The sequence below is a fragment of the Marmota monax genome, unplaced genomic scaffold (genome assembly GCF_021218885.2).
Source record: "Marmota monax isolate L192 unplaced genomic scaffold, Marmota_monax_Labrador192_F-V1.1 WCK01_AAM20220418_F8-fsc00137, whole genome shotgun sequence".
Taxonomy (NCBI): Eukaryota; Metazoa; Chordata; class Mammalia; order Rodentia; family Sciuridae; genus Marmota; species Marmota monax.
In genome coordinates, this window is record NW_026692854.1 from 4,245,275 (window position 1) to 4,259,189 (window position 13,915).

The 13,915-nt window shown below is 35.8% G+C and overlaps 1 protein-coding gene across 3 annotated transcripts in view; it reads right to left on the bottom strand.

Moving 5' to 3' along the window:
- Window positions 1-13,915, bottom strand: part of Pibf1 (progesterone immunomodulatory binding factor 1) — a 232,488-nt gene that overhangs the window by 16,810 nt on the left and 201,763 nt on the right. For all 3 annotated transcript variants that reach the window (XM_046449462.2, XM_058580979.1, XM_058580978.1), the window contains exon 17: window positions 100-273. In XM_046449462.2, the coding sequence (XP_046305418.1) occupies window positions 100-273 (174 nt within the window). The remainder of the gene's footprint in view (window positions 1-99; window positions 274-13,915) is intronic.

Genomic DNA, 13,915 nt, shown 5'->3' on the forward strand with positions numbered 1-13,915 from the left:
ATTAGTTTAAAGCCAACATGAATGAAAAGAAAAAATTTAACTACAATATATTTAGTGAAAATCAGAAATGAAATTATACATATTTTTAATTGTACTTACAAAGAGTGTTGGCTTGGGTATAAATATATTGTCTTCATGTTCTTTAGGCATTTTCAAAGTCTTTGATGTCTCATTTTCTGTCAGATTTTTTGATTCTGTTTTAGTAAGAAGTAAGTTGTTTTCAGATTGTTTACTACGCATACTAATGAGAATCTGTTTCATTGCTGCCAATTCCTGTTGATATACAAAAACAAGAAAATGACAAGTATGATTTTGGCAAAGAGACAAATGATGATTGATGTTAAAATATTTACTTACTTTTCTTTAAGTAGAAGAAATATTTGATGTAATTATACTACATAAATGAGGAAAGTTGTAAAGACAACAAAATATTAATGTACAATCATCACACACACGGATCTTACAATCACAAATTTGACATTACTTTTAGTATGACAACTATACTCTAATGGTTCTGCACATTGTCTGCACATTGGAATCACCTGTGGAGCATCCGCCTGTGTGATACCTGTATCTCACACCCAGAGACTGTGAGGTAATTGGTGTGGTGTGTTTTCTACACATTTGTTGTTTAGATTATTTAGATGTTTAATATTTGTTGCTCCCTTTTAAACTATACCAAGTCCTTTATGAAATCTTATATGAAGATGGTAGAAAAAAAAAAAGAACCCCAAATAATTTTTTCTTGGCTACTAATCACCAGTTCAAACAGTAAGTTTAATAACATACTTCAGGATTTGTTTACTTGTTTTATTCCCTTATCCTTTTACAAATGATAAATGGCTTCAGTTACTTTCTTTCTTGTGGTGCTGGGAAATGAACCCAGATCTTTCCATATGCTAGGCAAGGACTATACTTCTGAGCCATCTCCTCAGCCCTTCAGTTGCCCATTGTTGCTAAACTTGTTGACGAATTCAGATCAGAATTTTCACCCATTCCTTCTTGCAAGTCTATTCTGTGCATTATTTCCCCTCTGAGACAAACATTAGCACAATACTTAATTACTAAACTGATTCATTAAACACAAATATATGGAGAGATGACAGACTAAACTCTCCTTTACCTTATTTATCTGCAGAGTAGTGATGGGCTATATACTAGGTAATTTTTTCCTATTATTTTATTTCATCTTCATGCCAAGACACAAACCTTATGGCAATAGAAAGATACTCTGTTCTCTGCTACTAATCTGTTTATAGACATTAGCTCTGTGTCAGAGCAAGTTCCTACAGGCCTTTCTTTTCTGGCTGTCATTAGTTCTATTTAGAACCATCTAGCTTGAGTGGGTATTTTAAAACAGAGCTGCCGAGTTTAAGCCACATAACCTTAATAGATTTTAGGGCCAGGAGAGGAGCTGGAAGAAGCAGTGCTGGGCTGGCTTGGTCCAAGCACATGAGAATATGCATAGTTTCAGAAATTACCAAACTCATATACTATTGTTTAGGCCTTTTGGGGACCCCCTTTTTTCCCTTCCAAGATTATATTAGTTATGTTTTCCTCTACAGTGAAGTTATATACTGAGTCACTGTTAATCATGTCTGGTGTTATGGTAGATTTTATTTTAGCTCCTGTTCTATTCACCAAAATAAGCAGAAAGGAAGGGTAGATGAGGTCCCAGCCTATCAAATGAAGAACTTTCGTTCCCCCCCTCTTTCTCTCAACTTCTTCCTCCCCTTGGTTCCCCCCTTCTCTATTCCATTGGTTTCCCTTTTGTTTTCATGAGACTCCCCTCCCCACTACCATCTTGCAAATGAACTTTCTATCGGAAATAACATCTTTTCACTAGCCATAACTTTTCTGTCTTGACATGAAATAATTGGAAAAAAATTACCTTGAACACAATGTACTGGCATTTTACAGATAAATACAGTAAAGGAGAGGTTAGTTAGAGGTTATATTTGTTAGGGGAGAGGGGATGGTGATGAGAAAAGAAAAAGGGAAGGAGTTGAGAGTGTGGGAGGCAGAGGGCTTTGGCCCCCAAGTGTCCTAGAGGAGGCTTTCGTCTGTGGCTGGCGTCAGAGCAGGTATAGGATGCAGATCACCCATTGTTTGGTACTAGGAATTTAACCCAGAAGCGCTTAACCACTGAGCCACATCCCCAGTCCTTTTTTTGAGACATTTTTATCTTTATTTTTATTACTAAGTTGCTGAGGCTGGTCTCGAATTTGTGATCCTCTTGCCTCAGCCTCCCAAGTCAATGAGATTATAGGTGTGTGCTACCATGTCCAGCCTGCAGATCACCCCTGATGCTAGTCAGGAGATTAGAAGGGAAATTCATGTTTTTGCCTTATTGAGAGTAGGATAACCCCAATTTGGGGTTTTAGGATCACAGCAGTATTTTTGTTCATCTGACAGTATTAGTAGTATTAGCATGGTTTCTGAAATCCAGGTAAGGAACATTTAAAAACAAGAAGATTCTGTAAAATCCCTATTAGGATCATATAGCTAGAGTGGATACCAAAATAACATTTAGAACACATTTTTAAGTTTTATTATGTTTGGATCCCTTTTATATCAATGGTAAATTTGAACAAAGAAAATGCCACTTTAACTAATACCTATAATGTCATCATATACTGAACACACAGAGTCAAGCACATGTAGTAGAATATTTCAGTATTAGGCTAGAAGTCAAAGACATCTATTATTATTTAAAAAAATTTTTTTTAATTGTAAATGGACACAATACCTTTTATTTATTTATTTATTTTTATGTGGTGCCGAGGATTGAACCCAGTGCCTCACATGTGTGAGGCAAGTGCTCTACCACTGAGCTACAGCCCCAGCCCTGACACATTTATTTTTTATGCTATTATTAACTGGGTAAACTTAGGCAGCCTCCTCTGGTTCAATAAGCTTCAGTTTGCTAATTGATAAAATGTATGCTTGTGTTACCTTTTTGGATTTCTGCCAGTATGACAAGTATTTAGGTATGTTTATTTTGCAGCCTTACATATATTTAAGGATATTTCCTTTTCTGTTGATCTCCTTGGCCTATTTTTCTACTGGGTGAATGGTCATTTTCTTATACATTTCAAGGAGCTGTTGCTGAGGCTGGCTTTGAACCTATGATTCTGCTCATTCAAGGGAAATTAGCCCTATATCATTGAGTGGCAATTTTTTTAGTTTATGTCTTTTTTTCGCTATGCAAAACGTCTGATTATAATGTAGCTTAACATGTCGATTTTCTTTTATGACATTCTGCATGTTTTCCTTAATTTTTATGTTTTCTTTTTTTCCTTCACTTTTATAAACATTTAGATCTTCAGTCTGTTTGAAATTTATCCTGGCTCATGGTGAAAGGTATGGATTCAACACATTTCCTCCCAAGATGACTATCCTGTAACAACATCGTGTACTGAGAGACTTTTTTTCTCTACTGATGCTATCTTTATCATGTGCTAAACTTCCATAAGTATATGATTTATTTCTAGACACTTTAAACTCTGTTCCAATGGTCTATTCATGCACCACGTCACACTGTTTTAGTGCTTAATGACTGAGGTATTTTTCTAGATTATTTCTGGAGATAGGTATTAGATTATGCCAAATTAAAAAAAAAAAAAACGAGGAAGAACTGGCTTCTTTACAATGTTGGGTCATCTTAGCCATGGAAGTATTTAAATATGTTTTATCTATGTTTTGGGCATAAATTGTCTTTCCCTACTTAATGTTACTATTACAATGAAATCATCATTATTCACAAGATGCCAATCATAAACTGAGAAAACAAACAATAGTAAACAACACAATACGCCAGAATTAGAAAATGTATTTGTCCTATAAAACAGAATCTTTTGGTAAGATGAAGTCATCTTGACAGTTTTCTGGATTGTTCCTAACCTGCTTTGTTTTTATCCTTTGGTCTGTCTACTGGTTGCTGGCTCCCTCTTCTATTTATGATTCTGGTCTTACTGTTTAAACTTGAGTTTTGTATTGCATTTCCCTACCTTTCCTTGTCTTCTGTCTTACACACTCTCTCTTTTTTGGTACTGGGGATTGAATCCTGGGGAACTTAACCACTGAGCCACATCCCCTGACCTTTTTTATTTGAGACAGGGTCTTGCTAAGTTGCTTAGGGCCTTGCCGAGTTGCTGAGGCTGGCTTTGAACCTGTGATTCAAGCTGCTAGGATTACAGGAGTGAGCCACTGCACCTGGCCTCATTTCCCTTTGATTCTGCTTTTTCCCTTCTATGTCTGTTGTTTGCTGATTGGTCTATATATGTATTTGTAGAAGTGTCTAATGATTTGTAAATACCATTTATTGCAGAGCAGTATGTGATTAGATGCAGAACCTATGATGTTCAAAGAAGAATGTCAAGTTCAACTGGATTCTTTTTCTTATATTCATCAATTGCTTAAAATCATGGCATTTATTTAGGTTCCTATTTACACCTTGACTTTATTATAGACATTTTCTTCTGCTTGGAGTTTCTGCCTTGTTCTTTTTTCATTGATAAAAACAATCATTTTTTTTTTTTATTACCTAAGATCATTTAGCTGCTGCTGCTGCTTCTTCTTTTTTTTTTTTTTGGTACCTGCCTAGCTTCTTAATCACACTGTTTAATGGGATCAATTTTCTACTGACTGTTTTAAAGATTAATGTGCAGTCATTATTCTGAAAAAAATAATTTTGTACATCTTGGCAAGTTCTATTATTTCTTACAAACTGTGTTATTGAATAACATACACTTTATGAATTTCTGAAAGTATTATGGAAAATATTGTGCTTTGACAGTATTACCTGTTTGTCTTCTAAAATAAATTTCTGAGAACTATGATGCATCTGAATCTTACTTCCTTGTACTTTCTTTTGTTTTGCTATCTTCTATTTAATTTACTTTTTCATATTTATTTCCATCTTTTTACACTTTTCTAAGTTTAGGAGGGTTCCCTGACTACTAGTCTTTCTTTCTTTTTTTGTAATGAGGATTGAACCTAGTGGTGATTTACCACTGTGCTCTATCACCATTCACTCCACTCCATCCCCCTTTAAAAAAAATTTTTTTTGATACATGCTCTTGCTGAAGGCCTTGCTAATTTGCAGAGGTTGGCCTCAAACTTGAGATCCTTCTGTCTCAGTCTCCTAAGTCACTGGGATTTCAGGTATGCACAACTGAATTGGTGTGGATTCCTTGACTTTTATGATATCATTCTAATGGAGATACACACACACACACACACACATGCTACTGAGGAGTAAACCCAGGGGAACCACTGAGTTACATCCCCAGCCCTCTTAATTTATTTATTTCTATTTTAAGACAGGGTCTTTCTAATTTGCTTAGGGCTCCCTGAGATACTAAGGTTGACTTTGAACTTGTGATTCTTCTGCCTCAGCCTCCCTAGTTGCTGGGGTTGTAGGTGTGCACCACCAAGCCGGCTCTAATGGAATTTTTACTTATAAAAACTTTGTGTCTTTGATTTTAGCCATTTAAAAAAATCATAAATGTTGTTCACCGATTCTTATAGAAATATTACTTTCTCAAATCTTTTTTAAGAAATTACAATAGTTTGTAAGATATTTTCTGCTCCAGACATTTTCGCCCTGTGGGTAAGGGGGGTCAGTTTCTATGTATTTTGATTTTCTTTTTCTTTTGTACTATCAATTTTCTTCTAGTATTTAGTTGTGTTCACTTTATGAATGAAGAATCTGATAACATGTTTTTTTTTTTTTCTTCTGCCATAGGCCATTCATCTGAATGACACAGTTAAGTACAGTCTCTCTAAATATAGTGTACAAGACAATCTGTCTAGGGGCTTCACTCTAGGAACTTTAGGAAGAAAGCAGATTCTCTCCCTCAAATGACAAATGTGGAGGGTTCTAATCCACATGAGATTGGAACACCCCTATCTGGAGTCCCTTAATTCTGGCCCATCCTAGCCTATTCTGACAGATGCCTCACCATTTTAGAAAGTCATTTCCAAAAACATTTTTAAGAACTCAAATATTTTAAAATTGTAGAAGCACTACTTGTTCAGTGTAAAAATTCAAATATTGCAAATGTGCCTTGCTTCAGTCTTCTTTTCCTTTACCACTTGCTTGAGATCTTTAGATATTATTCTATAACACAGCCTGATTTATAATATCATTATAATAATCATTAGTTAACTCAGATATGCTTTTATACTATTTTTTTTGTAGTGCTGAGGATTGAACCCAATTCCTTGCACATGCTAGGCAAATAAATACTCTACCAACCTATATACTAATTTTAAAAGATAATAGGGCTGGGCATTTAGCTCAGTGGTTCAGCATTTGCTTTGTATGTGCAAAGTTTTGGGTTTAATCCCCAGTTTTTTTAAAAAAAGTTAATAATATATGTTGTAATTCTAGTATATCACACACACAAAATGATCATAACTATAAGAATGAATAAATCATGCATTAATATTAACAAATGAAGAAGTGTGTCTGATTGTACAATGGAAACCCAGAATAAAAGTAAAACAAAAGTACAGAAGTTATATTGCAGACATAATTCATTTTCAAAATGGAAGAGTTAAAGGAAAGGACATTCTTATGATGATGATGATGATGGTTACTGTACAGTCTCTGTGAGAGAGATAAACTGCTTTCTTGAATTCCAAAGCACATATCTTGGTCATTCAATATTAACTATTTGAAGAGAGTGGTGGCATATTAAAACAGCTCAACTGCAGAGCAGCTGTTTAACACTATTGCATAGTTGATGCCAATAAATTGCTCAAAGTTGTAAACTCTGCAAAGATGTTGGCAAGGGGACACATAGATAGCATTTCTTGATGAAAATAGCTCTGACAAGTATAATGCGAACTATGTGCTCCACTGGAGGTTACATGGAAGTGCTTTTATGTAGGGATAACAACGCATCATAACAAATAAGTCAGAAAATTCTAATATCTCTTGCTTACAGAAACACAAGGTAAAACGAATCTTGTTTTAAGCCAAGTACACACACATTTTGGATAAACTTCATCTAAAAGGTTATCTTAAAAAAGTATTTCATTATGCAAATTTTCTTGTTTTTTTTCCTTTTGGTATTGGGAATTAAACCCAAGGTGCCCTTCCACTGAATCACATCTCCAGTAATTTCTTTTTATTTTTTATTTTTAGTCAGAACCTTGCTAAATTGTCAAGACTTTGAACTTGTGATCCTCCTTTTTTTTTTTTTTTTGAGAGGCAAGCAATCTACCAACAGAGTATATCACCAGCCCATGATCCTCCTATTTCAGCCTTCTGAGACTGGGATTATAGGTGTGTGCCACCACGTCTGGTTTATTATGGAAATTTCAAAGACACGGAATGTGGAGAGCATAGCAATATTTTTTTTCCTTTCTTTTATTTATTTCTTACATACATGACAATAAGAGAGCATAACAATATTAAATGCCCAGTTTCTATCACTCACTCACTTCAACAATTATTATAATTTTATCAATTAAAATTTCAAAAATGCTTTATTGAGCTGGGAACCGTGGTGCATGCCTATGATCCCAGTCACTCAGGAGGCTGAGACAGGAAGATTGCAAGTACTAGGCCAGCCTCAATAACTCAGTGAAGCCCTTAGCAACTTAGTGAGACCCTGTTTGAAAATAAAAAATAAAAAGTGTTGGGGATGTAGCTCACTGGTAAAGTGACCCTGGGTTCAATCCTCAATAAAAAAAACAAAAACAAAACCCAAAAAACATTATTGAGACAGAATTCACATACCAGATAGTCCATCCATTTAAACTATCCAGTGGTCTTTCATTTACGGACAGCCCCGAATTTACAACAGGATTTTCTGACTTAATGGTAATGGAAAAGGTATGCATTCAGTAGAAACTGGACTTTGTATTTTTGAATTCTGAATTTTGATCTTTTCTTAGGCTAGTGATATATGGTCCAATACTCTTTTGTGATGCTGGGCTATGGCAGTGAGCCCCAGGTGCCATTCAACCAGGAACTGCCATGACAATACATTCTTCAGGCCCAATGTATTAAAAAATGTGTCAGTGGTGAGTCCCCATACAACCATTCTGTTATTTTACTTTCAGTATGACATGCGATATTTGACACATTAATATATAACAGGCTTCCTGTTACATAATTTTACTCAAAGAGTATGCTGATATAAGCGTTCTAAACACATTTAAGGTAGATTAAGTTAAGCTATGATTTTTGGTAGGTTAAGTATATTAAATGGATTTTTCTTTTTAAAACCAGGGTTTGAACCCATGGGAGTTTAACCAGTGAGCCACACCCCTAGCCCTTTTTACTTTTTATTTTGAGACAGGGTCTTGCTACATTGCTGAGGGCTTTGCTAAATTTATGCAGAAGCTGGCTTTAAGGTTTTGAATCTCCTGCCTCATCCTCCTGAGTTGAGAGGACTATAGGCATGCACCACTGAGCAGGGCTCAGGAGGGATTCTGAACAGGTTAACATTACAAAAATGGGGTACATGCCTGTAATCTTAGCAACTGGGGAGGCTGAGACAGAAGGATCCCAAGTTCAAGGCCAGCCTTGGAAATTTAGCAAGGCCCTCAGTAAATTAGCTATCTCAAAATAAAAAGGACTGGGGATGTAGTGCTGTTATAAAGTGCCCCTGGGTTTAGTCCCAAGATCTAAAACCAAAACAACAGGAAAAAAAAAATCCCCCCAATTTTAAAAATAGGTAAGGGTTGGGAATGTAGCTCAGTGGTAGAGCTCTTACCTATCATGGGTGAGACACTGGGTTCAATCCCCAGCACAACAACAACGACAAAAGCTTATCTATTTATTTTTTTATTTTTATTTTTGTAGTACTGGGATTGAACCTCAGGGCGCCATATTCCCTGCCCATTTTTGAGAAAGGGTCTGGATAAATTGTCCAGGTTGGCCTTTAACTTGGTATCCTACTGCTTCAGCCTCTAGAGTAGCTGAAATTACAGGTGTGCTCCATGGTAAAATGTGTATTTTATTCAAAGCCATCCATCTCATAGTCTTAAATATATATATTTATCAAAGCAAACAACATTTTTTAAGGCAACACTCAGAGAATGGTATCAATATGTGCAAGTGCAAACCGCTTTTTTCCACAGCTCCTCATCTAAATGCTGGATCTCATTTATGGGCTAATCTCACTTACTATTGTCTCTTCACTTCAGGGGAAGTGTATAATGATTTAGGTCTGGAGGGAGGAAGACAGGAGACAGGAATTAACACTCACTGAGTTTTTACAATGTCTTCGTGTTAAGTATTTTATGAAATAACTTAATTTTCACTCAAATGCCAAGAGATGGATATTATTTCAATTTTGTAGATGAGGAAACAGTCTTAGAGGGCTCAGAAATTTAGCCAAGTTCATTTAGCTACTAAGAAGTGAAACTAGCATTCAAATGCAGGTCTTTCTGGGTTCAAAGCTATCATTTATACAACAATGCAGTTGCCTTCTATCAAAGCCTTCGATACACATAATTCAAGTCTGGAAGGGATCTTCAAGTCATTTAACCTAACTTCTATACACACCTTAAAAATCTTCTCTGTGTATACTGTATACATGTATTGAATTATACATACTATACCTCATAAATGTGTACACTATATGTCAATTTAAAAAAATAACACATCTCTTCAGACCATATAGCCACAGACCTCAGGTTTGAAAAATCAGCCAAATTAGCCATCAATGTAGCATTTCCTTACTAAATTACAAAAAAACGAATCAAGACCCAAACTGAAAACAAAGCAAAACAAAACAACACGAAAGGTGTCTCCTTCAGTTTTAATCCCAGTCTTTGGAGACATGCGTAACAAGTGTTATTGCTTCTTTTGAATTTCTTATCTTTCTTTAAGCCTTATCTTCTCTAAACATCTCCAGTTCATTCATCTCTCTTATGACTGAAAAGAATTCTTTCATCATCCTGATTCTTCTCCTTAGATTGTTTCCTAGCATTAAAAGTTTGGGTCCAGAACAGAATAAAGAAAGAAGTCCTGGCGAAGGCAGAACAGGACAAGGTCTAGCTACTCGGTGTTCTAATGCATCTGAGATGAGATGACAACCACTTTGGGAACTATACCTTTCTGACTGAAGGCTTAGTGAGAGCTCCAGTGTTTACAAGTGATAGCAAACAGAGACAACAGTGCAGTCATAGCCTTGGGGACATAACTAACCACGTGAAACATTCTTTCCTGAGTCTGGATATGATCTTAAGGTCCACCTCAACAGTGATGCAGGTAGAGGAAGCCAGTGTTAATAAACTGAAGTAGACTCCTGAGCTGAAATCTACTGCCACTGTTGACTTAGAACAGAGTGTGGGAACTGGATTCTGTTCTGCTCTTTTGCCTAGACCCTTGACCTCATCTCATTACCAAATACCTTGGATTTCTGACTAGATGCCCATCTTTGCCTTCTGGCAATCATGTCCCCATAATGCCTGGCTTTTTGACCAAGTATACTGTTTTTCCTTCTAAAACAGTATTCATCTATAACAGTATTCATGCTATATAGTTTTAATATAATCTGATAGATTTTGATGCATATTTTGTTAATTTTTAGCATCAACTTCAGTCTCTAACCTCTGCCCTCCACTTTGAGTACTAGTCGGCAGAGTGTGGCTGGCCTATGCCGTATCCATGTTGTATTCCTAGCATTTTCCTCTTAGTCATAGCTTCTTGATACAGGATCAATGACTGGTAAGTTTATACCAAAATACTGCCAATATGATCCCTGACAATTATGACCATGATTATCTCAGGTTGCTGGTGTTTTTTTCCTGACCACTACACATTTCCAGACACTTATCTCAGAGTTTTGAAGGTCTGTGTGCATGTGCATATGTTTGTGTGTCCTTATGCCCTAGAATTGTTTGGTTAGTTATAAGCTGCTACTATTCTAAGAGTCATAAAACAGGGTTAGCAAGAGGTCATTTACTTGTTCTTTACTGATAAAAAGCAGAAGTAATATCGCCCTCCCCCCGGTTTTTTTTTTTTTTTTAATCGGGGATTAAACCCAGGGGTGCTTTACTACTGATCTACAATGCCAGTCCTTTTTTCAAAATTTTTATTTTGAGATAGGGCCTCATTAAGTTACTTAGGGCTTTGTTAAGCTGTTGAGGCTGGCCTCAAACTTGTGCTCCTCCTGCGTTAGCCTCCCAAATTGCTGGGATTAAAGGTGTGTGCCACTGTGCCTGGCTCTAGAGAAGTATACTTCAAGTTACAAGAAAATGTACTGCAAACTTCTAAAATGAAGTTGGAAAAATATACATTTCATTTTTTAAAAAACAACTAAAAATGACAGGTCTCTATGACCCATTATAGATGTGAAAATGTGATATAAAAATTAAAAGGGTATATATATGCAGAGAAAATATTTTTATGATGAGATATTATATTGCTTCATATAAGACAGACTTTTACTTACAAGATACAACAAAGGTATTTGTAATTTTATAAATGATGAAACAATTAAAGAAGAAGCCAAAATACTTATAGAAACCAAAACAATTTTGACCTAGTTCTACTAAGTTCTGTATAAGTTCCATGGTCTATGGAATACAATCTGAAAGTGTCTTCGGTGCAATTAAAATCTGAGGAGAGTTAACATATGACACAATGGACAATTGAGAGTGAGTTGCCACTTCTGTGAAATGCATACAAGACCATCACAGGATTTTTTTTTATTGCCCATGTTGGGAAAAAGGGGCCACCAGTCTTTGAGTGACAGCAATACAAGATGGCGGCCATCATGGGCTTGGACAGTGTATGAAAACCAAATATTAGGGCCTTAAATAGAATGTGGATCTAAATACCTAAAAGCGTCCCCTTTATAAGATTTGTAACAAAAATTAATATGAATGGAGTTAAGAGTTTTAATGAAGTAGGGACCCAAGAGCCACATCAGTGCTAGCAAAATGGTAGAATTCATATAGCAAGAGCTAGCTGTAGTGCTTAATGACATCTAAAGAAAATATGAAACTCCTTCAGCTACCAGCAAGACAGTATTATAGCAATTAATCAAAAAGAAAAATCACCCCTGCCACCGCCATTTGATTTAAACAGTCTTCATTTTCCACAGTAGTAAATTTTTTTTTTTTTAAAATCCAGAGATGTTTAACCACTGAGCCACATTTCTAGTTCTTTTTATTTTTTGAAAGGGTCTCACTAACTTGCTCAGGGCCTTGCTAAGTTGCTTAGACTGGCTTCAAACTTGCAATCCCCCTGTTCCCTGAGTAGGGTGCTATAACATAATTGATTTGAAAGCATTTTAAACCATTTGGGAGAAAGAAGTTATACAAAGTTAAAATATTTTAATTCCCTAAATTTTCTCAGATGTGAATTCACATATTCTTATATGTAAAAACTAAGCATTCTAAAACTTCATAGGGAAAATATAACTTACACTATGTATGTGTGCTTTAGGTTTTCACAACTTTCTTTAAAATACTCATTTATAATGGGTGTGGTGACATATCCTGTAATCCCAGCAACTTGGGAGCCTGAGGCAGGAGGATCACTAGTTCAAGGACAGCCTTGGCAATTTAGCAAGACCCTGTCTCAAAATAAAAAATAAAAAGGAGTGGGGGATGTGTAGCTCAGTGGTGGAGTGAGTTCAATTGAACCCTGGGTTCGATCTTCAGTACTATAAGTAAATAAAAATAAAATATGAACTTATATCCATTAAGTTGAAAAAAAATATTATTTATTTAAAATTTTTTTGGTACTTGGGATTAAACCCAGAGTCTCACATATACTAGGAATGTGCTCTACCACTGAGTTACACCCTCCAGCTTAAAAAAAAAGAAAAAAAAAAGTTTAACTTAAAGAGCACCACTATTGATGAGAAATGTATGAACCTGAAAAGTAATTTTATTTTAAGGAAAAAAATAACAGACTTTGTTTCTTTTTCTTTCTTTTTTTTTTTTTTTAAGTCATGCTGACTATAAAATTTAACTACATAGGTGTATAAGAAAAACACGTAAAAAGGTATTCTTAAGAAAATTTCAAAACAGTTAAGTATGAACCAAAAAGAGTGACACACATATAAAAATATGCAATTTGTTGGAACTCTTTAAGAAGTAGATTGCCTAAGGGGCACTTGAGATGCTGAAATGTCCCTGAAATCTTCCGAGAAATCACAAAGAACATATGAGTTAGTATCCGGGAACATAAACATACCATAAAAGAATGATAATTATACTGTGACTTCACTTTTAAGAAACCTGGCTGACTGCAGGGTTTGTTTTCTTTTGTTGAGCCACATACACTGCCATAGAAGCAAGTTATCTAGGATAATGGGAGTCAGTCCAACATTCAGGCAAGTATGGGGCCTTGTACATTCTAGGAACTTAGTAAAGAGTGGTTGACTAATTCTGGTTAAATACTAACTGAAATGACTATGATCCCTGAGAGATGTTATTGGTAGAAACATTGAATAAGGGGACAGCAGATATAGATGTCTTTTCTTTCTCTTTCTCTCTCTCTCTCTCTCTCTCTTTCTTTCTTTCTTTGTGTGTGGTCCTGGGATTGAACTCAGGGCCTCATGCATGGAAGGCAAACTCTCTACCACTGAGCTACACCTTCAGCCTGAAACAAATGTCTTCTATTCTACAAATATATATTATTCCTTAGAGGCTTAATAAGCTAGAGGTTGCTGTGGCTATGACTACTATGTCCTGAGGTTTAGGAGCAGTTCTATTCTAGACAAACATTCCAGACATGACTTCCTATTGGCTGCTTTCAGACAGTTCTTTGGAATTGTTCTTGGGTGTAGGAGAGCTATGTGCTTTGTCCAGCAAAAATGGTATTAGTTGGGGCTGGGGTTGTAGTTCAGTGGTAGAGTGCTTGCCTAGCCTGTGTGAGCCCTGGGTTTGATCCCTAGCACAATGTAAAACTAAATAAACAAAATAAAAGTAT